Genomic DNA, 25,060 nt, shown 5'->3' on the forward strand with positions numbered 1-25,060 from the left:
GCAAGGCTGGAGTCTCTGAGCTGGGGTGCTGGGAGTGGGGGTGCTGGGCAGCTCCGGGCCTTCGCAGGGCCCTCGGGACACCTCTGCAGCTCTGGGCTGCTGTCCTGCCCTTTTGCCAAACACGTACCAGCCTGGAGCTGCCCTTGGGGCTGCACCGCGTGGAGCTGCCCTTGGGGCTGCACCAGGGGCAAGGTGACCTAAGTGCCCCCTCCCTGAGGCTCCTGATTGGTGCAAAGAGTGGGAAGGGAGCTGTGATAAGCCTCGGGGCCCACCTCTGCAGGCCCTGCAGGGAGCGATAGGCCCCATGTGGCCTGCCCAGCCCCAGGCTCCAACCCCACGCCGAGGGTCAGGGAGCGCCCTCTCAGCGGAGCTGGACAGGCCTGTGGCGCGCCAGCCCCTCAGCTCCCGCGGGCGGGAGAGGAAACCGGAGCCCAGGCAGCTGGCCTCTCACCTCGTGCCTCCTGCTCCTCGGCCACCGCTGCCTCCCAGAGCGCAGGCCTCTCTGGCCCCCAGGCAGGAGCGCTGGCTGATACGGGCCCAGGCTCAGGCGGAGCCCGCCTCTGCCCGCCCCCTGGCAGCAGGGCCCAAGTGGCAGCTGTGGTGGCGAGTGGACCCTGGGCAGCCGCCCCGGCCCACACGCTAAATTTAACCGGCAGCCTGCCCCCGCAACCCCCCGCTCTGCTGGGGACATCCCTCCAACCACTCATGTTCAGGGAAGGGTGGGACCGCGGACCCTGGGCTAACCAGGTAAGTCAGTGTCCAGCAGAGAGGGTGACCCCAGCCTATGGCACCTAGCACTCGTGGCCAGACCAAGCAACCTGCCGGGGACAGACAAGCTGGCAGGGCCCAAGCCCTCCCAAGTGAGGCCCCTAAGCAGCCCTGTCACCCTAACGCATCATGCCTGGCCAGCTCAGAGCCTGTTTGCCAGCCCAAGCGGAAGCTGGCAGCCAGGGCCCCGGGGCTGCATGCCAGGAACGGGGAACCCACCCCCGACAAGGAGGCTTCTGACACGAGCCTTGAACCGCTTTGCCCTGCTGGCTCTGGCCAAGAGCCTTATGGGAAATACCCTCTCCTCTTCTAAAGCAGGGTCCTTGCCCTCCAACGAGGACACCCTCAGCCCTGGCCCCCCAAGGAGTGTCCTTCCAAAGCTACTTCTTCCGCTCAAGAAAGCAAAGTATTACAGAGGGGCCTCCAGGAGCCTGGGAGGCAGGGTGCAGAAGGGCTAGGCTTCTTGCCTGACAGGCATGTGCCCCACACCCACGCGGGGCTGGGCACCCTGAGCGAGCCCCAGCGTGTGCTACGGGCCTCGGTGCTCACGGGGCAGGCGCACCCAGGCCCAGCAACACAGCCGCTCCCTGCTGGCAACAGAGGCCCAGCTGAGACACACGACAAGGCAGTGGCAGAAGAGCCCTTTATCGAGAGTCACAGAACAACACTAGGTCTCTGCAGCCAGCGGTCTCCCAGGTACAGCTTCTGCCCCAGGTCTATTCCTCAGGGAGACTGGCAGCCTGGCCTGGGACATGCACTGGGCACGCAGAGCAGGAGCGCAGGGCTGGGCAGTGGGACCTTCGTCACCCCAGCCACCAGCCCCTCACATGAGCAGGCAGCACGGTCTCTTCTCCACGGGGGCCTCCTCTGAGGGGGCTGTGAGTTTGAGCAGGGGCGGGTCTCCACTCGCCCCACAGCCACTCTCCGGCTGGGGGGTCTCAGTGTCCACAGGCAGGCCAGCCTCAGCAGCCTCGGGCCCCTCAGCTGGGGGTCGTTGCAGCTTGGCAGCGGCCCGCTGGCGCTTGAGATCTGCCAGGGTGTGGTGGGCCTTGGCACGCACCAAGGCGTCAGGGGAGGCGCTCTCCAGGGGGCTCAGCTGGTAGGAGACACTCCGGTCCAGCCGCTTGGAGTACAGGTGCCGTGCTGGGGCGCCCCCCACTCGGCCGTTGTGCGGCCTGGCCTCTTCGGGGTCCTCCTCCTGTGGGGGAAGTGTGGCCTGGAGGCCATCAGCAGGCGCGCTCTGGCCCAGGGCCCCAGGCAGCACGGTGGTCCAGGAGCCGAAACAAGGGTGGGGGTGGAGCTGACCCCCGAGCGTGTGGCTCTTGTGTTTGAGGACAGGGTCACTGGCCCTACCAGGGTGTGGGATCGGGCCAGGCTCACCTCCAGGGGTGGCGGCTGGAGCTCTGCGTCGGTCTGGCGGTCCTCATCCTCTTCCGATGGCTCGGGGCTGGCAGGCGGGGGCTGCTGCCACACGATGGCCTCCTGGGCGTGCTCCCTGCGGTACAGGCTGGTGCGCTGGATCAGGCTCACCCGCCTCACCACCTTCCTAGGGGCGCAAAAAGAGGGTGTGGGAAGACATCGCCTTCCCTGCGGACTCTGCCCGGGCTGGCACCCTGGGCTGCCAGCTGACCTCAGCGAGGACAAAGCCCTGGGCCCAGCCCACGGGGTGGGGCCGCGGGGGCCTGGCGGGTGGGGCAGGCACTCACCCACGGCTGCCGGCGCTGGAGGTGCGGCGGCGCAGCAGGGAGCGCTGGCGGCCCTGGGCACGCAGGAGGGCATCGTGCTTGTGCTTCAGCTCCAGCAGCTTGGCGCGCACCTCCTCGTCCCCGCACACGTCTGTGGAGGAGCCGGAGGGTCATGGGCCCCGCCACGCGCCCCCTACACCGCGAGGACGCGGCCCCCGGCTCACCGAGAGGCGTCTCATCCATCAAGGACTTGCCGTTCAGGTCAGCCCCATGTGCCACGAGCAGCTCCACCAGGCGCACCTGTGGGCCAGAGTGACGGGGCTGCTGAGGCCTGCAGAACCTGCGGGCTCATCAGCCCCGCCGTCCACGGGCACTCACCTGGCCCCAGTAGGCCGCCGCGTGCAGCGGCTCCCAGCCATCGCGGTCCTTGGCACTCAGGCTGGCCTGGTGCTCCAGCAGCAGGGCGGCCGCCTCGCTGAACCCGTTGGCCGCGGCGATGTGCAGCTGCAGGCACACCGCCTGCACCTGAGTCCCGGCTCGGCTTGGGGAGCACCCTCCCCCGCCCAGCCCGGTGCCACGTCCTCACCAGCGTGGCCCCATGGTCCCGGGGGGCGTCAAGGTTGGCCCCCGCCTGCAGCAGGTTCCGGATGTCCTCCAGCATGTGCAGCTCCGGCAGGGCCCGGGCCTGCTCGATGCTGTCCTGGGTGATGCCTGCGGGGCGGGGCACTCAGGGCTCGCTCTCCCAGAGCAGCCTCCCCCACCGCGGGCAGGGGGGAGGGGGTGCCCTCACCTCGGCTGGCCATGGCTGTCTCCAGGCAGTCCAGCGTCTGCTCGTCCTCACACAGGTCGTAGGGCATGTTCCCATCCGTGTTGACTGCCAGGAGGTCAGCACCACTGTGGAGAGGATGGACAGGGTGCTGGTCACGGGGCCCTTGTGTCAGGAGGGAGGCCCCCACCTCGGGCAGTGCACTGTGGGGCTGCGACCGAGGGGCCCGGGCTTCTGCTGAGCTGAGAGGCAGCCCTGCTGGATGCCCCTGTGTCTGTCCTTGTGCTGCTGGACTGTCAGGTGTTCTGAGCTCCCAGGCCCTGGCTGCCATGAATGCATCCAGTGGGTCCACCCGCCCCAAGGGGTGCCAAGATTCTGGGTGTCCCAGGCACTCTGCAGGGAGCGGGGTGTCCTCTGTGGAGAGGAGTGGAGTGGGGCTGGGGGCTGCACACCCACCCCTCCCCACGGCCAGGCATCTGTGTGTGAGCGGGGGTATGGTCATCCACCCGCACACCCACCTCCGACGCCCTGCAAGGCCAGCTGAGGGGGGCTCCTGGATCCTGGTGAAGCTGACCACCCTCTCCATTCACCAAGGCAGGTGTTCAGGAGCCCAGCCCTGCTCTGCCCGCCCCATTAATGGCCCCACCAGTGTCCAGGTATCCCCTTGCCAATTCCTCCCTTGTGACTCTGACCAGAGTGGCATTTCTGTGCAGACCCTGGGAAGGTTAGACAACCAGAGTGGGAGGTCAAAGCCTGCCCTCAGGGAGCTCCCACAGGCGGAGGGCCATGCTGCCCTGCGGGGTGCCAGTTCCCTGCGGAGGCAGCACTGTGGGCTATGTCAGGCCCCAGCTGTGCGCACTGGGGTGCAGGCAGGGCATACCAGGGCAGTGGAGACAGAGACCCAGGGGAGAAGCCTGGGCTGTCTCCACACGAGCTGCCCCTGCGGGGAAGGTCCTGCCTGCCCTGGCCTGATAGAGATGCCCGCTCTGGTCGCCCACACTCCCAGCGGGCCCTACCGAGCAATGAGCAGCTCCACCAGGCGCAGGTGGCCACAGGTGGCCGCGGCGTGCAACGGTGTCCAGCACTCGCTGTCGCGGGCATTGACCCGGGCCCCAGCTTCCAGGAGCTGCTGCACCATCTCCCGGAAGTCGTCGATGCAGCTCTGTGGAGCAGGCAGCCTGAGTGTCCGAGCCCACACCATGGCCCCAGCCTCCCCTCCCACCGCCAGCGGGGCTGACCTGATGCAGGGCTGTCAGGCCATCCTCATTGGCCAGGTCAGGGCTGACCCCGCTCTCGAGGAACTGGCGAACTGCGGGGAGGACAGAGGCGGTCAGGGCTCGGGAGCGGAAGTTGGCTGCAGGCCCGTGAGTCCTGCTCAGGCCCCTGCCCAGGGTACCTGGGTCACGTGCTGTGCTGTAGCCAGGACAGCAGAGGAGCACAAGGCAGGAGGGACCCAGAGCCCAGGCCGAGGGCTCGGGGCTGGGCCCCCAGGCAGGGTATAGACAGACAACAGCCCCCTGCCTCAGCCTCAACCTCAGAACGCCTTCCCAGTTAGGGCCTTCCAGCCTTCCGACTCCTCCCAGAAAGGGCCCCCCAGGCCTGGGGGCTGGCATGCACCCTCAGACACCTCTTGGTCAGGTCCCGTGTCCCCCCAGCCTTACACGCTCACACTCACATGCACCCCTCCACTGGTACTTGCAGCCCCCTCCCTGCACCTCGGTGGCCAAGACTGAAGGCCCAGGGTACCCAGGCCCAGCCCTCCCCAGCTGCACCCCCTGCCCCACAGCTCCTGTTTGCTGGCCGACCCACGGCCGCCATGCCCAGCCCCCTTTCCCTGCTCTGGGCACACCCTGCCGCTCCTTGCCCTCTGCACCCGAGCTGCCACAGCAGAGGCCCCGCCCTGGAGGGAGACAGAAGGAGTCCTCAGGAGCCTCCCTGGGAGGGCAGAGGGACTGAGAGCGGGTACAGGGCAGTGGCAGGAAGGTGGTCCTGCCCAGCCTGTGCTCCAGGAAGGCTCCGAGGGGGAAGGAAGAAGTCAGAGGCAGAACTGAGGGCAGACGTCGAGGGGGTCCTGCTGGGCAGCCCTGCACCCTGGGTCTAATCTGCCGGGGGGTGGTGGGACATGTGTCCTTTATGGAGGCGAAGGCTCAGAACCCAGGCAGGCAGGCATCGTGGGCAACCCCCAGCACCCTGGCCAGAGGCAGAGAAGATGGCGGCTCCCAGCCCACCCCGCCTTGGCCCCTGGCCCAGCAGGGCCCTCTGCGGGCTGCCCTGGGCTCCTACCAGGGGGCTGCGGCTCCTGAGGCCTGCGTGAGGAGTGGGGACAGGGCTGCTGGCCCGGCCCGGACTTCAGCCACACTCACCTTCTTCCAGGTCATTCCGGGCAGCCGCCTCAAGGAGGGTGACGCTGGGCGGGAAGAGCACCCGTTTCTGCGGCCGGCTGCTGGCCCTCCGGCCCTGCGCCTCCTTCTCAGCCCGGGCCCACATCTTCACCTGCTGGGCCCGTCGCTTCTGGGCGTGCTTGAGCCGTTCCTGTGTGCTCATCCTGCTCACCACGGGCATCTCTGCCAGCAGTTCCAGGTGCTCGGCCATGGCGGGGGCTGCCTGCCGCGGGGGCTGAGGGGGGCACCGGCCAGGGCAGCACAGGGGCCAGGCTGGGCCTAAGGCAGGGGGCAGCCGGCTGGATTGGAGCCCTCGGGGGCATCCCCTCCCGAGGTTCGTGGCCTCTGTGCCTGGCAAGGCTGGGTCAGGAGGCCTCACGCTGTGACCAGGCCCGGGCAGGTGTGAGGGCCACGGGCCCCAGGCAGAAAGGTGGCGTGGGACGGCACCTGCAGCCCGCCTCCCGGGGCCCGAGCACCTTGGCCGCTCGATAGGCAGGGCCTCCCTCCTGCGTGGGGTCAGGAGGACACCCTGCAGGAAGCAGGCGGGACCTGGCCAGCGTCAGTCCAGGGTCTGAAGCTAATCACCCAGATGACAAGGCTACAGCTCCCGGCTCCTTACACAGGGGCAGGGCAGGGCAGGGCAGGGCAGGGTACACACTCCTGGGAGCCCAGAGAGCCCTTGCCTTCCAGTCTTAGGAGACCAGGTGGGGTCCAGGGGCAGCCATGGCCAGGCCTTCCTCCCCTACCGCCCCCCGGGGCGTCAGTGCTAAGAGGAGGTGCAGCAGGAGGGAGGGCTGGGCGGGTGTGTGTCCAGAGTCCGGGGGTCCTGGCCCCCGGCACCCGGGGCTGATGCTCTCTAGGCAGGCAGGGCACCCAGGGCCCGGCAACTGTGTCTTCAGGAAGGGTCCCCTCTGGAGTAGCCAGTGGCCGAGCTGCACACACAGGTACTCCCTCCTGCCGGCCTGAGAGGAGGAGGCAGGAAGCCGTCAGGGCTGGACAGGGACAGGCCGGCCCCCCCAGAGCCCCGCCCTGCCCACAGAGAACCTTGCACGGCCCGCATTCTGGCCCCACACTCAGCATTTCTCTGCAGCTCAGAGTAAAGAGCAGGAGGACAGCACGCCTGCTCACAGCAGGCCTCCAGCCGGGTGGCCCCTCAAGGCCCCACGTCGGCCCTTGACCCGTGTGCCCTCGGGCTGGGCTAGGCAAGCTCACTTTCTCCTGCAGCTCTGCCAGACTCCTGAGGGTGCCCAGGCCATCCTGCTCCTCAGCTGCAGAGGGTGGAGGGCACGGCCTGTCCTGGCCATGAGCTGCTCACCGCTCGAGTCTGGGCCTCTTCCTTGCCAGGCTTTCTAGTTCAGGCCATTCAATGCCCCCTCAGCTGTCCTGGGCTACATGCAAGCCCTGCTTGTGTGAACATGGGCGCAGTGGCCTGCCCGACCTGGGAGCTGTCAGGACAGACAGCCGGGCAAGCAGCTGGGCTGCAGCACAGCCCCACAGTCCCCACCATGGACTGTCCTGCCCAGCATGCCTGGGGTGGTCACTGGGCATGGTCTCAGGACACTGCTCAGGAGGCCGTGGCCAGGCTCCACCTAGAAGGTGCCCCGTGCAGCTCAGCCTGACCACCTGGAGTCCCCCTTCCCACTCGGACAGACCTCATGGCCATCTAGAGACTGACCAACCTTCCTTTGACCAGACTTGTACTAGTGAGTGCCCATTCCTTCTGGAAGGAAACTGTCCTGGGCCAGATCAGGTCAGGTCAGGCCTCTCCAGCCTGGGGACCCCCAGTGTACCCAGAGCCTCGCTTCTTGGGTCTGCCTGGCCCTGGACGTGGCTGGCACTCCACTATCCCCTCTGCGAGCCTGGCCTCAGAGGCTTCCTGGGGACAGGATGGGGGACCAGTGAGGCCAGGAAAGTGCTCTCCAGGTAGCACCCCTGCTCCGGGCAGCCCACCCCCTGCTGGCCAGCTCTGCCAACTGCAGGGCCGGCACAGGAGCTGCCCAGACTGCCTGCCTGGGTTTCCCGGGGCCCCATGTCCTGCCTCTGCCTGCTCCCCACCCATGAGGCCCCGGCCAGACCCAGGTGTGACAGGGCTTTCTGCCTCCCTGCTGGCCACTCACAGGTCTCTCATGCTCCCCTGGAGGGACTGGGCACCCCCTCCTGCCCACATGTAGGACGTACATCTCTCTGGAGTTGGCCTTGGGGCCTGCCAGGGAAGCCAGCCTGAACAGCCTGCCCCACAAGACCATAAGGAAGGAGCAAGGCCGGCTGCCTTCTGCCTGGGCCTTGTCCCTGCCCCATCGCTACTGCCCAGGGCGGGCAGGAAGGGCGGGGGCTCGACAGAGACCTGCTCCCTGCGGCCCCCACACCCTCGCCAGGCAGTGTGCCCTGGAGCCAGGCACTCACCCCCACACTGGGGGCCCACCTGCCTGAATCCCCAGGTCCCTTCTGGGTTCCTTCAGCAGTGCTCCTTGCAGGAAGCTGCCTAAGGGCGGTCTCTCTGTGACCTTGGGCCTCTGGACTGCCTCCCCTGAGAGAAAGGTGACCCATTGGCATCCAGGGACCCCGGGCAGTGGGCATCCGTCCTGGGAGCATCTCCGTGGAGGGCAGCATGGTGCTCAGCCCCACCTGGGCTGAGTCTAAGCTCTCTGCCCGCTCCCCCACCCAGCCTCTGCCCTCTCTGCCACCTCCCCCAGCCACAGTCCAGGAACAGCCCCCTGGAGCTGAAGACTCACCCCTGACTGAGCCACAGAGGCCAGCACAGCTCGGCAGAGCCCCGGCAACACCTCACCACACCCAGGCTGAGGGGGGCTGAGCAGGGCAGCTACAGCCTCAGTCCACAAATCCTGCCCCAAGCCTCCCTGGAATGTCAAACAGAGATAATCTGCACGATTTTTCCAGTTCTCAGCTCCACGCCTGGGGTGTGGGACGAGGCGGGAGGAGCTTTCTGGAAGGACCACGAAGACTGCCCCCCTCCTCTGAGCCAGCACCAGGGGAAGGCCTGAGTCTGTTGGGAGTGGCCCTGGGCCCTCAGGATGGACAGACCCACGCCTAGCCTGAGTGCCTTGGGGGCCCCTCCACACCTACAGCCACCCTGCTCCAGTGTCTCCACCCTCCACCTGGGAAACTGAGGCCAGGCCTGAACTCTGGTGCTCTGCTGAGACTCCCCCATGCTGCCTCATGCCTACGCCCAGCATCTGTGTGAGAATCAAGGTCACAGCAAGAGCCCAGCGCCAGGGCGCTGGGACCTGGGGTGGGCCATGGGGGTGGGGTGGGGGGCCTGACCTGCGGGGAGTGGCATGACCTGTGGGGGGGCGTGACCTGCAGGGAGGGAGAAGGTATGGAGGGAGGGTGCCCACCTTCCCACAGGTTCTGGGGCTTCACATCCTGACTGCTGGGGCTGGTCCCTGTGGCTTTATCTACAAGAGCAAATGGTGGGGCAGGCGTGCTCCTCGCTCTGGGAAGGGTGAGGCGTGCGGCACCACCTGCAGTCACACAGAAACGCGCCCTCAGCAGGGCAGGTCATGGGGCCAGGGCTCCGGAGGCCGTGGGGCCAGGGCTCTGTGGCCAAAACCCTGAGACAGATCTGACCCCGCCCGGTCGCAGGCAGGGACTGGGAGGCAGGACTCCCCTGACCCTACCCCGGCTCTGGCCTCCTGGCCCCAACTCAGCTCACCTGGGATGCCGCCAATCCCCGCCTCACGGCCAGCTGCCAAGGGCACGAGTCTGTCGCGGGCACCGCTTGTCCCCGCCGGCTGCGCGCCCGCCGGGTCTGTCCCCGAGGCTAAGCTGGAACCTGGAGGGAGGCCTCGAGTCAGTGCCGCTCAGGGAAGGGGCCGAGGCCCCAAGGCAGGGCCCGACTCCTAACCCTTGTCTGGCCACGCAGCTCTGGGGGGCCCTGGGTGGGGTGAGGGGCATGGGCCTCTGTGCAGGCACAGGCTGGGCTCCACGAGGAGGAGAGCATGGTGCCCAGGCTCTGTGCTGGCCCCGTGATGGGTCCACCTGGCGGGCCTGGGGGGGGTGGGTGGCACCAGCCGTGTGGGGACAGACAGCGGAGCCATGAGCGGCTGAAGGCAGGGGCTGGGCCGAGCGGCTGGACGGCGGCGGGCAGGGGCGCCCACGCTGGCGTGGCAAGCATGGAAGGCCTGCTCGCCTTCCGTGATCTGGGGGTGCTGCCAAGGGCGCCATCATCACAACATGCGTGCAGGGCAGCCCCCAGCAGGCCTGCTCTGGAAGGCTCCAGAGGCTAGACCCGCAGCATGCGTGTCAGGCCTGCCGCCGCCGCAGCTCTCAAGCCTTCCTCGTCTACCTCAGGGTCATGACACGAGGCCCTGAGGGGTGTATGAGGGAGCTACCTATACACTACCATGAAAAGGTCACCAAGAAACAGTGTTCAGTGAAGAACCGGGGACTCACAATCTGTACGTGAGACAGAGCTTCGCTGTGAATACGCCTGTAAACCTGAATCAGCCACAGGCCTGGGGGGGCTGCAGGGACCGCGGGCACCGAGAGCTCGGGGCCACTCCTGCTGTTTGGCTTCTGAGCCGCGTGAGGGCAGGTCTCTTCTAAACAATGTTAACTGCTCTGTCTGGGGAGGGCAGGTGTGAGCACGGCTGTCAGGTATCCGGTCAGCCTGGCGGGGGGGGGGAGGGGCGGGGACAGAACAGGCCCAACAGGCTGTGGGAGCCACAGAGGCTTCCAGATGCATGAGAGCCGGCAGGAGACACACGGGGACCCAGATGACCGCCTGCTGGGGAGGGGTGCGGGGGGAGTGCCCTGGGAGGAGGGCCAGCAAGGGGCAGATGGAGGAGGGAGGCCCCCAAGAACTGGGACGGGGAGCATCCAAGGTGAGCAGGGCCACAGACGCCCCTGAAAGGGGGTCCGGAAGGGAGGGGTCTGCGGAGGCACAGACGGGGGAGCTGCGCAGGGCTGGGGAGGGGTCTGCAGGAGGCATGGGGGCAGCAAGCACCGCAGACACAGCCGTGCGGAGGGACAACCGCAGGAGGCCCGGACCATCCGCGTAACCCCAGTAAGGGCTGGGCCTTTCTAGCCTGACACAAAACCCAGAAACCAAAAGGGAAATTAACAAATCCCATCCTGCTAGACTTTTTTAATGTCCGCACTGTGAAAACAAAACAAAGCCTGTAAAATTAAAATACAGACGGTCAACTGGGTAAAAACACTTGCAGTGAACAGGACAAAGTGGTCTTCACATCAGTTAGGATGGCTTCACACAGAGACGGAGCACGGATCCTACTGGAAACACCGGGCCTGTACTCAATCAGTACAGGCAAGCTGGAAGCAGGATACGGCAGTCCGGAGAGGCCCCTGCCCACTCATGGACAGCATCTATGAGTGGATCACAAAGATTGAGGGCATCAGCCAGGAGAATGTACCTACTGAGTGCCTACTGAAGTGTAGAGAGCCTTCGACCTGCTCAGCCAAGGTGCCGCCCTGCAGGCAGCCCGCCCAGCACACCAGCGGTCTCCTCACATGACTCGGCCGCAGTCCAGAGGCAGGGCCCTGCCACCCTAGAGCCTCTCCGGGCACGAGAGGCAGGCAGCACGCAGGCTGCAGAAGAGAAGCGGCCCCGCTCCCCACCCTGACACCCCCCCAGAGTCAGGCACAGCTCAGTCTTTGCTCTCCCCCTTCCCGCCAGCCTTCTCTGGGGGCTGCTTTTTCTCTCCCCACCTCGCCCCCAGGCCTGGAAGTGCCATCCCCTGTTCCTGCTTCAGCCCGCAAGCCCCTGAGTCCTGGCTGACACGCCCATTGGCTGCACCGACCACCCACCCCAGCCCTTGCCATGTCAGGTCCAAATTCCTGGTAGGCTCGATATCCCTGTGGACCACCCTTCAGCCCCTGCCCCTCGGTGATGACCTCATCCTCGGGCTCAGTGGTACCCTGGACCCCATCACCTCCGGGAACTCCCCCAACCCCGCCCCGGCATTTCAGTTCCACAGCCGGGCTCTCTGCTGCCACCCTCTCCCAGCTTACTCCTGACCGCAGCACCCTAGAGCCCCAGCCTCACAGGCTCCCAGGCCCTGAGCTTGTGGGAAAGTCCTGCCTGGCCCAACACAACGGCTTTGAGTCAGAATGTACCAGCCAAGCTGCTGACTGAAGACCAGATTCAGACTTGACAGCCCCAAAGCCTTCCATTCCCTTCTTCCTCATCCTCACATTCAGCTGCTGACATGTTTCCTGACAAGACAGAAACCATCAGAAGAAGACATCCACCTCCGTGAAAAAGCCAGCAACCACGGAGCCCATCACGGGGCCTTCACGGGCCTCGATGCCCCCCAAACCAAGGGCTCTCCAGCACCCTGGGGAGGACCCAGAACCCGGGCTCCCAGCACTAGCTCTCTGCTCCAGCCCCTTCCTATCAGCAGAGCGATGATCTCAACATAATTCAAGAAACAACAAATCCCACTGGAGGAGACGAGGATGCTTGCTACCGCTATCTCTATTCATACTGTACTGAAGGTTCTAGCCAACGCAACAGGGCAAGAAAAAGCAATAAAAGCAGCAAGAATAGGCAGGGTGAGGGACGTCCCTAGCGGTCCAGTGGTTAGGACGCGGTGCTTTCACTGATGGGGCCCAGCTTCAGTCACTGGTTGCGGAACTAAGATCACACAAGCCAGATGCTATGGCCAAAATACACACACACACACACATATAAAAGAACAGGAAGGGTAGGGAAAAACTCAATATTTGAGAATGACACATTATATATGATAAAAACCTGCAAATTCCTAAAAAACTATGAGAATATGAGAACACAGCAATAGTGATAGATACTAGGCTAATGTACAACAATAAATTATATTTGTAAATGCCAGCAACAGTTAGAAGATAAAGCTGTAACGACGCTATTTATGTCCAAGAGCATCAATGTGTATGAATAAATCTAATAAAAGATGTGCAAGACGTCCACACAGAAGACCACTGAAACTTCTGAAAGTTCACAAGAGAAGAACCAAAAGGGACAGACCACACGTAGGGTCAAAAGCCTCTGAACCATAACGGTGCCTTTTCTCCCCAAATTCACCCAAGGCTCAATGCAATCCCCGTTAAAATCTCACTAGTTCTATTTGAAACTCACACTAATTCTCCATTTAACAGGGAATGCCAAAGGGCAAGACTTGTCAGTAAAACCGTAAAAAAGGAAGACATGAAGTAATTAGATACACAGAGCGAGGGGGCACCAGGGAGTCCAGAAGCAGGCACCCGGCTACGACAGTGCAGCAGAGCAGAGGCTCACTGAGCGCGGCGGGCCAGCCGCGAGGCGCAAGGAGACGCCCACCTCACCCCCGCCCCAAGCTGTGTCCACACGTGACGGGTGAAGCCGGGACCACGGAGGCCTGACGCCGAAAGCACAGCCCTCTCGATGAATGAGACAGGTCTCGGCAAAACCGCAGTGTTCTGTCCTGCGGAGGACCTGCGGAGGAGACAGGCTGGAGACCAGGGAGCAAACGGTGATGGACACCGCGGCGGAGCCGGGCCGCGGGGGCCAGTGCCTCCCGCTGCGCCTGCGCCTTCACTCCACAACCACCACCCACAGCACCACAGCCGCCGCTCCTCCCAGGCGGACCTCCGAGGGACGGGCGGGGCGACCCACACAGCCACCCGGTGCCCACCTCCAGGAAAGAAGGAGCACCCAGGCCAAGTGAAGTGTGGCCACAGAGGCCCAGAGAAAGACACCTGGCAGGTCTGAGGACTCGGGGGCAGGTGGGCGGGTGCAGGGAGGCGCAGGGCATGGCTGGCCCTCCCCTCCAGGAGGGGCGCTGACCACACTGAAGGTGAAGCCAGGGCACAGCCCAGGCCGCTCCCTCCAGCCCGCTCCCTCCAGCCCACTCCTGCCCCAGCCCCTCTGGGTCTGCACCTCACAGGCCACTGCCTGCTGCCTTGCTCCTAGTCTGGGGTCCAGCTCTCTCCACACTCAGCCCCGGGGCATTGAAAACGCAAGCCTCAACCCAGTCACCCCTCGCCTGAAATGGTCCTAAAGCCCTGCTGACCCTGTGAGGTCCGTGCGGCTCAGCCATCCCATCGAATCCCGGGCTGGGCCCGCTCCCAGCCCGGCCCTCAGTGGCCCTGCCCACCACCCCACTATCGGGCCTGCAGGGACGGGGGTCCCTGTGCCCGAGATGGGCTTTTCCACACAGCCTCCCGCAGGGTATTGGGGTGCCCTCTTAAAATCTTTATATTGTGAAGTGTGATACTGTGAAAATGAATAAACAGAAACCTCATTTAAAAATCAAGGCAGGGGATCTCCCCAGTGCTTAGGACTCCACACTTCCACTGCATGGGGCCCAGGCTCAATCCCTGGTTGGGGAACTAAGATCCCACAAGTCATCGGGCGAGGCCAAAAAGATATATAAAATAAAACAAAAGAAATAAGATGGAGTCTGGAGGCCAGAAGGGAACACTCTCACACTCTGTCACTTCCCTTCAATTGCAGACCCCACAGGGGCAAGGTTACCACAACACAACCTGGCAGGAGGAAAGCAGATTTTCTCCCCACCTGGCAACAGCGCAGCCAATGAGAAGCCACCACACCCAGTTTCCTCCAAAGGGCTCTCCGTTCATCACAGCCCCTCACACTCCCCTTCTCCTCTGTAAGTTTCCTCTCCTTTGTTCTCTGCACTTGCCTGTGGTTCCCCATGGGCTACAGGTCCTGATTTGCAGTTGTTTGCTCCTCTGAAATAAATCCATTTCCCTGATAAAATAACTGGCTGTTTTAAATCAGTAATACAGTCCTGAAAATGCAAAAATCACAATGCACTAATAATGGAGATGCAAACTGATATGAACTCCACCCCATCAGGATGGCGCCAAGCAGCTCAGAGTCCTCCTACACGCCTCCACGTAGTGACCACCACCTCGCTTTTCTCCACACCAACACCCCCCATGCTCCTCCTGAGCTCAATCTGGTGCTGACGTGCCGGAGTTCCAGATGGAGCGGTGCCCCGTGCTCTAGGCTGCCTCACCCCCACTGTGTGGGATCCACCCACTCCAAAGTGTGCAGCTCCAGGCTTTCTGCCTTTGGCTGAGTAACAGCGCACTAGGAGCCTGTCTGCACAGCCCAGGGCAGACTCTGATGGGTGTGGGCCTGTGAACACCCTGTCCACTGACACTGGTGTGCAGCCGCCAACCACAGGCTATGACATGAGTCAACAGACACTACCACTGCTCTCCAAAGCTGTACCAGTTTCTACTCCCAACAGCGATGGGGAAACAGTCCAGTTGGTTTTATTCTTTGTGTCACTCTTTGCGCAGTGGTCAGTTTGCAGTTGTCTGAGTATTAATGAGACGAGACATCTTTCTGAAAACAAGTCTCCTATATTATCTTCTAAAAGGAGGCTAATCTGCATCACATTTAGGTCTGCAGTCCACCTTGAGCTAATATTTGTGTCTGGTGTGAAGAAGGGAATCTGTGGAGTTGTAAAATATGCCTGCAAAGTAAGTGACACTCCTCCCTTCAAAAGGTAGACCTAGTCCCTCCCACTTAAAGTGTGGGTGGTGGCACTTCCGCACTTGCTCAATGCCCACCATGGTCAGAGTGTGCAAGGCGCCCTGACTGCACCCCTGTGCTCCTCCAGGCTACTCACTCTGGGGGAAGCCAGCCACCCGGAAACAGACTCTTCCCCCCAGTCAAGCCTGAGATGTGGGAGAGAAGTGCTGTATTTGGGGGCAATTTGTTGGGCATCAATATATAACTAGGACAGGCTCCAATTTCATTTTTGAAATTGATAAAGTGATAAAGCGTTAGTCAATCTGTCGTGTCTGACTCTTTGCAACCCCATGGGCTGTAGGCCACCAGGCTCCTCTGTCTGTGGGGTTCTCCAGCAAGAATACTGGAGTGGATTGCCCTTCCCTGCTCCAGGGGATCTTCCTGACTCAGGGACTGAACCCAGGTCTCCTGCATTGCAGGCAGATTCTTTACTGTCTGAGCCATCAGGGAAGCCCCTTTTTGTTCTATATTTATATCCAATTGTCCCAACACCATTATTTAAAAGTTGCTTCTCTCCATGTTGTTCTGCAGTGCCGCTTTGGTAACAAATTAAATTCCTATACACATATGTGATTCAATGGACATGAATTTGAGCAAACTCTGGGAGACAGTAAAGGACAGGGAAGCCTGGCGTGCTGCAGTTCACAGGGTCGCAAAGAGTCGGACACGACTAAACGACAGAACGACAACATACATGTGAGCCCATCAAGACTTCTGACTCTGTCCCACCGGTCCCTACAATATCTTACCCACTGTGGCTTTGTAATGAGTCTCCTCTCTAGCTCCCCAGCCCTCTTTCTTGCTGGGGGCGCACAGTCCTGCACTCCTTCTGGCCTCAGCTGCCCTTCTGACCCACCCATGAGATCTGAGTCCTTTCTCAGACTCCCCTCAGCAGTAGAACCACAGGAAAGTGAAGCCCTTTCAAAGCTGTGACCTACAAATGTGACATTTCCTTTGGCTTAGCTACAGCTGCCCAGCCTCCATCCTGTGAGGGACGATGAACCCAGGATGCTGGCACATGTGTACACGTGATGCTGGCAGCTGCCTTGGCCCGGGGCCAGAGCACGCACTGGAGGCCATTTGGACCATGTGAGGAAGAGGCTGCAAGCTCAGCAGCAGTGTTGTGGGGCTGGAAAATTGGAAGGGTCCCTCACCAGAAACCAGGGGAGCCCCAAAGCTCCCTCCTCCATTGCCTTTCCGTCTAAGTAAATCTAAAGACCAACTCACAGCAAGGTGTGAGAAGTCTAGATGGCCAAATGAAAGAAGTTAGGCAACTGGAGGTATCTGCATGTCAAAAGAGTCTTTGAGAACCAAGGATAGACGCCAGCCCTGGCCACTCTCACTGCTGAGGGCCTGGATTCCATCCCTGGTTGGGGAACTAAGATCCCACAAGCCACACAGAACAGAGGGGGAAAAGCCCAGCCCTCTCTTAGCTAAGAGGAGAAAGGACAGCTTCCAGAGGCCTGAGCACCACACCTTCCCAGCGGCCAGGCTCCAGGCTCGAAGCCCCACTGCCCACAGCCATGCCAGCCTCATGATTCCCGTGTGGTCTGGAAACGAAGGCCTGTCAATTCAGCAGTGTCCAAACCAGAATACTGGAAGTGGGCTTTGGAGAGGGCAGCACTGGAACCCTGGGTCTGCTCTCTGACTGGATGCTCAGCCTGAGAAGAAGGGGTGCACAGGCTCTGGATGGCCATGGGAGCACACACGTGTCCCCACGAACCCGGGAAAGCTAATGATCGGTTTACAGGTGCCTGATGTGAGAGGGAAGAATGGTGGGAGCCCCGCGGACGGGGGCCGGGGGGAGACATGCCACTGCGCAGGGAGAGGTGTCTGGAGCGGCCTGAGGCCAGAGACTCTCCAGCAGACCGGAAACAGTGCCCGACCCTGTAAGCCTGACTGCTCATCTACAGGTCCCGTGAGGGGACAGCCGGTGCACGGTGTCTGGCTCTGCAAACAGAAAGACTGACATGTCTCCAGCTTCTGTGCCACAGGGCAGTGCACTAGCGTGCAGAGTAAAACATCACTCTGCCGACCATGCAGTGTGAAACCAAAGGCGTGCTCCACTTCCGGGTGTACAAACAGAAGAACTGGAGGCCGGGACTCAGCTATTTGCACACCAATGTTCACAGAAAAACTGTTCACAATTGCTACAAAGCAGAAACAACTCCAGTGCCCAATGCCAATGGACAGATGAGGAAATAAGATGTGGTACATGCTGCTGCTGCTGCTGCTGCTAAGTCGCTTCAGTCATGTCCGACTCTGCGCGACCCCATAGATGGCAGCCCACCAGGCTCTGCCGTCCCTGGGATTCTCCAGGCAAGAATACTGGAGTGGGTTGCCATTTCCTTCTCCAATGTATGAAAGTGAAAAGTGAAAGTGAAGTCACTCAGTCAGGTCCACTTCTTCACGACCCCATGGACTGCAGCCTACCAGGCTCCTCCGTCCATGGGATTTTCCAGGCAAGAGTACTGGAGTGGGGTGCCATCACCTTCCCCAACATATACAAACACAATGGAATATTCAGCCATACAAAAGAACAAAATCCTGACACATGTCAGAAATGTATCAAATAAAAGGACACATGTATGATTTCCTTTTATATAATAGGTAAATTCAGGCATAGAAAGCAGGGGCTGGGGCAAGTGGTGTAAGGAAATAGTGTTGAATGGACAGTTTCTGTTTCAGGTCATTCAAAAGTTCTGGAAATTGAGAGTGATGATAGCTGCACAACACTGCAAATGTATTATTCAAGTAAACAGACCACATGCTGGAACGCAACACAGATTCAGTGAGTTTACACGGAATGAAAGCATATAGAGAATTTTCACTGACCACAATGGAATTAATCTAGAACTAATAACATAAAAATATCTGGAAAAATTCCCAAATATTTGGAAACTTTAAAGCATACTTCTAAATAACCTACAGGCTAAGGAAGGAATCAAAATGGAAAGTAGAAGATACTTTGAACTGAATGAAAATGAAAACACATCAAATACAATAGATGCATTTAAAGCAGGGTTTAGCACTTCCTTAGTGGAAGAATCCACCTGCCAATGCAGAGGACACAGGTTTGGTCCCTAGTCCAGGAAGATCCCACATGCCAGGGGGCAAGTAAGCCTGTAAGCCATGACTACTGCGCCTGTGCGCTGGAACCCTCAAGCTGCAACTCCTGAAGCCCACACACCACAACTAGAAAATAGCCCCCGCTCAGCAAGAAAGACCCAGAGCAACCAAAGATAAGTAAATAAAACAAAGCAGGGTTTAGAAGAAAACTTCTAATTCTGAACGCATAAATAACAAGGATGGTCAAATCAATGACCAAAGCTTCCAACTTAGTAAGAAGCTACAAAAAAAAGAGAAAACTCAACCCAAAGTAAGTGAAGGGAATTCATAATAAGAACAAAAAATAATGAAACAGAAAATGGGGAATTGCCTGGCGGTCCAGTGGTTGGGACACCATGCTTCCACTGCAGAGGCCACAGATTCAACCCCTGGTCAAGGAACTAAGATCCCGCATGCCTTGTGAACCAAAAAAAAAAAAAAGAAAGAAAACAGAAAAGAAGAGAATACTGAAACTAAAAGTTGTTCCTTTGAAAATATTCATAAAATCAATAAGACTCTCACTAAACTGATCAAGAAATGCAGACAAAAATGACCAAAACTGTAAAAGAAATACAGGCTATCGCTACAGATCCTACAGACAACTAAATGGGAACGTTCTGAACAATTTATAATCATAAACTTAATTCAGGGATCAACAAACTACACCTATGGACCAAATCAGCTTACCATCTCTTTTGTAAATAAAGTTTTATTAGAAAAAACCATCCTCATTTGTTCACGTATTGTCTGTGGCTGTTGTGTGTTACACAAAGAACTGAGCAATCACAACAGAGACCATATGGCCTGAAAAGCCTAAAATATTTACTATTTGGCCCTTTATATATATATTTTTTAAAAATTCCCATGTTTGACTTAGATAAATGGGTAAATTATTTGAATGAAACACATTATCAAAATGGGGTCAAGAAGAAATAGAAAACCTGAACAGCCCTATAACTATTAAAGGAATTAAATTTCTAATTAAAAACCTTCCCACAAAGAAACTCCATAGTTTGCTATTTAAAATAAACAAGCAAATCAATAGAAGCAGAAAAAGACTTGGAAAAATTCAGTATCCATTCATGATTTTTGTTTTTATTTTTTTTTCCATTCATGATTAAAAAAAAAAAAACAAAAAACCCTAGGAAACTAGGAATAAAAGGAAAATCCCTCAGTCTGGTAAAACCCTCGGGACTGAGAACAAGGTAAAAGCATCAACTCCTGCCCCTCCTACTCAACACTGCAACCCCCAGGCAGCGCACGGAGGCACGAAATAAAGAGCAGACAGGTGGAAAGGAAGATAACTCCTTAGATGCAGGAGGCACATAGAAAGATTTGTATAAATCCTTAGAAATCTATAATGGGGCTACTCGAACAAATGAATATATTTAGCAAGGTTGCAGGATACAAAGGACAGTACGCCAAAATCAAGTTTACGTCTGTGAACTAGTAACAAAGGATTGGAACATGTAAAATGTGAAATATATCATTTGCAAAATTAGCGTCTCCAAACGGAACAGACGCTGATGCTGGCTGCTGGGGGCAGAGCCTGGTCTCCTTCCCCTCAATACGGCTTGAACACAGTTAATCAGTCACTTCACTTGGACTCAGTTAATTACTTCTAAGGAACAAACGGAAACAAAGCCTGAAACCAGGAGGTACCAGCTCCGGACCAGGTCCTGGAGGGCAGTGCAGCTTGCGGGCTCTCTCCTAGACCCGGGGCCTGGGGGTGAGGCTGCCCAGAGGCCGGAAGGGCGGGGCCAAGAGCCTGGCCCGCCCTCAGAGAGCATCCCCACAGCGGGCTAGACCTGCAACCTGAACCACCCAGCCAAACCACTGTACAATTCCTGACCCACGGCAGCTGTGAGAGAACAAAACTTCATTGTTTTAAGTCATAATGTTTAAGGATAATTTCATATACAGCAATAGATAATTAATACAGAGACCTACATAAATGGAGAAATGTGTACCATGTTCTACATTCTTACAATGTCAATTCTTCTTCTAACAGATCCCTAGCTTCTGTATAAGCCCAATCAAAATGCCAGTAAGCTCTTTTTGAGAAACTGACAAACCAGTTTTCAAATTTACATAGAACTACATCATATCTTCAGAGAAGGCAATGGCACCCCACTCCAGTACTCCTGCCTGGAAAATCCCATGGACGGAGGAGCCTGGTGGGCTGCAGTCCATGGGGTTGCTAAGAGTCGGACACGACTGAAGCGACTTAGCAGCAGCAGCAGCAACATCATATCTTGAAGAGCCAAAATGATTTGAAAAAGAAAAACCAAGTTGGAAAACTACTTATACTTGACCTCAAGACTTATTTTAAAGCTAATATAATCAAATCTGCAGGATATGAGCAATAAGATCAATGAATAGAGAATCCAGAAGTCCACCCACACATACTGTCAGCAATGGAGTTAAGGCAACACAATGGGGAGAGGGTGCCCTTTCAAAATGGTGTTGGAATGCCCAGATATCCAAGGAAAACAATGACCCCTGACCTCTTGACCATTAAAGAAAGCATAAACCATAAAGAAAAAATGACAAACTGAACTTCATCAAAATTATAAGTATCTGTCTGTTTAAGACACTGGTGACAAAATTAAAAGCCAAGCCAGAGACTGAGGACATTTTTTCAATACTTGTATCTGGCAAAGGACTAGCACCCTAAACATACAAGGAATTCTTAGAGCTTGAAGAGACAACCCATTTTTTATGGGTAAAAGATCTGGACACGTCACAAAATAAGATATACAAATGGCTGAGCAGGCAAATGAAAAGGTGTGCAACACCATTCATCATTAGGAAATGCCAACTCAAGGCACAACAAGCCATCAACACTCACATGAAGGGCTAAACTTCCGAAGAATGACTAAAAGACACAGAACAATTGGGAATGTGATATGACTTCCCATTTTAGAAAACAGTTTTGGCATTTTTTGTATAGAGTGAAATACAAGTACGCACTTCAACCATCATTTCTGTCATCTCAACCCAAGAGAAATGAAATGTATGTCCATGCAAAGACTGGTAAACATGAATATTCACAGCAGTTTTATTCACAATAGGCAAAAACTGGAAGGAACCGAAATGTCCATCAACAGGTGTGTGTATGGAGTAAACAGTGTACCTATACAATGGAATACCAAACCCCCCAGCAAGAAAAACAATGAACTATGGAGACATGCAGCAATCTGAATTTCCAAAACGTTCTGTCTGGCGAAAGGAAGTAAGACACAAAAGTGTTCATCCTGTATCCATCCACTTATGTGAAATTCTAGGAAAAGAAAACAGGGACAATGAATCTATAATAACAAAAGCAGATCAGTGGTTGCCTGGGGCAGGGAGGACCGTGGACTGAGCGCAGGGAAAGGGACTTTCAGGGATGAGGGAGATGCTCTGTGTCTGGATTGTGGTGGCGTTTACAAGGAGCATACATCTATCAAAACCCACCAAATTATTTTATATAGGTGCCTTTTATTATATGTAAACTACACCTCAATAAAGTTGGGTGTAAAAAAATATAAGTATACAACCTAAGTCTTCCCCTGGCCTCTAACTCTGGTGATCGGGCCCCTCCTGGCCTTGTCTCCTCCCACACCTCTCCACTACCCACTCAGCACTGGCCTGCTTCCTGCACCTCAGGGACCTCGGCTCCATACCACAGAGGCTGGAAGCTGAGCTCGGGAACCACACTCCGGGTTTAAAGTGCCAGGAGCTGAGGGCACTGGTCAAGTTTATTGACCTCTGAGGAAATCAGTTTTCTCATCTGTAAATGGAATAATAGTACCTTCTTTATAAGGTTCTTATGAGGATTCAATGAACTAAGACACAGCACTCTTTGGTGTCTGGCACAGGGGCTGGCAAACTGACCCACTGTCTGTTTTGGTATGGCCCATGAGCTGAAAATGGTTTTGACCTTAATGATTGGCAAAGACATTAAAAGAAAAAGAATATTTGGTGACACATGAGTATTACGTGAAATTCAAGTTTCAGGGTCTGTCAGTAAAGTTTTGTGGAAACAGAGCACATTCACTCGCATATTGTCTGTGGCTGCCCTTCCACAAAACGGCATAATAGCTGCCACAGGGATCACGTGGGCTGCAAAGCCTGAAACACTGACTCTCTGGCCCTTCACAGAAAAGCTCTGCTGACCCCGATCTGCCACCTCATCGTCGTGCCCCTTTCTGTCAGCTATGCCTTCTGTCTGGAAAGTTCTTCACAAGATCTCAGCATAGCTCCTTCCTTCCTGCAGCTCAGATCCCAGCTTAAACGTTGCCTCCTCAGGTCCCCTGAAGTCAACCCATCACTCTGCTGCGTCTTCACCCCGCTTCCATCGTTGCACTAGTCACTGTTTTCTTCCCTGAGCCCCGGGCCTGACCTGCAGGAAGTACCCATGACCGCAGGAGCTGATGGGTTCCCGACACTGAGGGACGGCGTGGAAGCAGACGCAGGTGAAGCCCAGCCCAGGACTGAGCCGCTGGGTGGATGAACTGTCACTCAGCTGTGAGTGCAGCTGTGCCAGGGCTGGGCTTGGCACTGGGATGCAGAGCCTGCGATGGTGACACATATAGTGCCCACGCGCCCTGAGTGCAACCCGGAGCAAACGCAGGAAGCCTGTGGCCACGGCGAGGCTGGCCACGTGCCCTGCCAGTGCAGAAGGGCCATCCAGACCTCCCAGACGGTAAGAAGGGTCTGCAGGAGCTTCACCTGAGTCCTGGAGGCTCCCAGGGCTCACCTGCTTGTCCTTCCAAAACAGGAGGAGGTTCTGGGGGTGGGTGGGGGTGAGTCTTACAAAGCACCCCACACAAAACCCACCCAAGAGCAGTGATCAGATCAAAGAATGACCAAGGTCTCAGGCAGTCCCGGCAATCTGTGTCTGTCACAGCCGCCCAGGAAGCACGCAGCCCAGACTCGCTGTCTGCCATCGGGCCTCACCACACAGCCAGCACAGGGCCCAGCAGCCGAGAGCCTCCTCCTCCCCAGCCCGCCATCCCAGGCGTCTGTGGAATTAGACTTGACTGTCCCTCTGTCCTTTTTTCTCAGTCTGATGTGCTGGCAGACACAGAGCTTGGAAAGGGAGGCAGAGGCTCACTCTCTCCCCTCTTTGCCTCCTCCACCACTACTGGAGGGGTTCAGGAGGGTGGAGGCCCGACACACATGGCAAGGTGCTCAGGAGTGGGGCGGGGACAGAGGAGGGGGGGCCAGTGTGCAAAGACAGGCATGTCGTCCTGCAGTCTCTGAGGAAGGATGTTCAGGAGGGACAAGGATCAGATCTGCATTTCGGACCCATCACTCTGCCTATGGTGAGAAGGGTGGAGTCAAAGTGCTGAGTCGGAGCCCAGAAGAGTGGCCAGGAGCAAAGGCTCCCATCCCAGAAGGAGGTGCAGGCTGCTGGTACGAGAGATGGACAGCACAGCCAGGATCTAGGCAACTGAGGAGCAAGTCTGAGAGAAGACACTACCACCCAGACATCTTGCTTTGGCTAACAGGTGGACCGGGACAGAGGCACTGGAGTGGGGAACTCTTGGGGTGCAGGTGCTGTGCTGGGTCACCACAGGCTCATCTGAGACTGAAGTTCCAAAGCTGAACGCAGTGAGATTCAGAAATCCCTAGAACACAGATACCAACGTGGAGCCCACAGGTACCAGGGCCTCTTGCTGGGTGCCTGCCAGCCCAGGAACCTTCTGGGAGAGCAGAATCCAGGCAGGTGAGGAATGAAGCCAGGGCAGGTCCGCGGAGAGCCCACAAGGAAGGAAAGATAGGCCTGCTGATGCTGCTCCATCCCAGCTCTAAGCAAAAGTCACCGGCACAGCGGAGGCAGGCAGGGAGCTGGGTGCTCAGAGCGCCACACGCCCCCCTGGCAAGGATCGCGGGGCCAGCACGGTCGAGGATCCGTCAGGGAGCCATCCGCCCATAAGGCGACTCTGGCTGCCCCTGAAGTAAGCCAGGAGGCCAGCCAGGGACACAGAAGTCCTTCCTTCACAGCTCTCCCAGGGAGAGCCCCCAGCATCGCTAGGGAGCATCCCGGGGAGCAGAGGGGCTGAGAAGAGCAGTGCGGGCCCCCACTCCACCCCCAAGCTAAGGACGGGGTAGAGAAAGGAAGGCCCAGAGTTCTGGGAAGGGCTAGCCAGAGCTCGGCCCTGGCTCCCGCTCCCCGACACCTGGAACGCCTCCGCACCCACGGAAACTAACCCCACAGTAGCCTCAGCCTCCACTGCAGGACAGGGAGGGGCTCCGCCGGCGTGGACCTTCCCGCCCAGGCCCGTGCGCCTCCGAAGCCGCGGAGGCCGGCGCTCGCCGCACAGCGATGGCTATTCCAGCCCGGACACCCATCGGTGGGCTGGAGCCCAGGATCCCCACAAGGAGGTCACTAGAATCCCTGGAAGTTAAAGAATTTGGCACAGAAGGTTCAGGTTTTTCCTCTGGCCTCGGTCCAAAGCACACACGAAGCCTGGCAAGTACCTTCTCTGCAGGCCCGAATGTCCTCAGCTGAAACGGAGGTAACTCCGGTGCTGCCTACCTGGCCAACAGGTTACACGGCTGAAAATAACCCCGCATTCGGCTCAGCCGCGAACAGCGCCCCGGCCCGGCCTTGACGGCCGCCACTCCTGGAGCCTTCCCGACCCTCAACACCCGCGCGGAGCGAGGCCTGGACGGCCTCCCGCCAGGATCCCAGCCTCCCGGTCTACCCGCCAGCCTGCAGGCCCCGGAAGTCCGCTCCTCACCTTCCGCCTCGCGCCAGCAGCCACTTCGCAGCCGATCGGAGCCGGTCCGCGGGTCCGTCTGCCCCGCGCTCCTCCCGGCGCCACGGGGGCGGGCCCGCGCCCGGCCCTTGCCA

The 25,060-nt window shown here is 58.3% G+C and overlaps 1 protein-coding gene across 12 annotated transcripts; it reads right to left on the minus strand.

Moving 5' to 3' along the window:
- Nucleotides 1–1,388: 1,388 nt before the first annotated feature.
- On the minus strand, nt 1,389–25,056 carry PPP1R16A (protein phosphatase 1 regulatory subunit 16A). 12 transcript variants are annotated; one of them, XM_025001468.2, is made up of 16 exons: nt 24,948–25,056; nt 10,014–10,946; nt 9,274–9,393; nt 8,957–9,082; nt 8,333–8,458; nt 6,813–7,045; nt 5,583–6,562; nt 4,458–4,528; nt 4,236–4,381; nt 3,244–3,347; nt 3,040–3,164; nt 2,832–2,957; nt 2,678–2,753; nt 2,475–2,604; nt 2,149–2,314; nt 1,398–1,966 (listed from the first exon to the last, which is right to left on the minus strand). In XM_025001468.2, the coding sequence occupies exons 7-16, from the start codon at nt 5,809–5,811 to the stop codon at nt 1,592–1,594; spliced, it is 1,548 nt and encodes a 515-aa protein (XP_024857236.1). In that variant the 5' UTR covers nt 5,812–6,562; nt 6,813–7,045; nt 8,333–8,458; nt 8,957–9,082; nt 9,274–9,393; nt 10,014–10,946; nt 24,948–25,056; the 3' UTR covers nt 1,398–1,591. The 12 variants fall into 12 exon arrangements, with proteins under 12 accessions (NP_001180180.1, XP_024857236.1, XP_024857234.1 ...); XM_025001466.2 differs by having other exon boundaries at nt 6,813–8,127; XM_025001463.2 differs by lacking the exon at nt 6,813–7,045 and having other exon boundaries at nt 10,785–10,946.
- Between the last annotated feature and the right edge of the window lie 4 nt (nt 25,057–25,060).

The sequence above is a fragment of the Bos taurus genome, chromosome 14 (assembly GCF_002263795.3).
Source record: "Bos taurus isolate L1 Dominette 01449 registration number 42190680 breed Hereford chromosome 14, ARS-UCD2.0, whole genome shotgun sequence".
Classification (NCBI taxonomy): Eukaryota; Metazoa; Chordata; class Mammalia; order Artiodactyla; family Bovidae; genus Bos; species Bos taurus.

Bases quoted from the DNA above. Each gene is read 5' to 3' on its own strand.
- PPP1R16A (NM_001193251.1), bottom strand. From the start codon at position 5,811: ATGGCCGAGCACCTGGAACTGCTGGCAGAGATGCCCGTGGTGAGCAGG. The intron at 4,382-4,457 runs GTCAGCCCCGCT...CCTGCTCCACAG, and splicing joins GCCTGACAGCCCTGCATCAG to AGCTGCATCGACGACTTCCG. The intron at 2,958-3,039 runs GTGAGGACGTGG...GTGTGCCTGCAG, and splicing joins GGGACCATGGGGCCACGCTG to CTGCACATCGCCGCGGCCAA.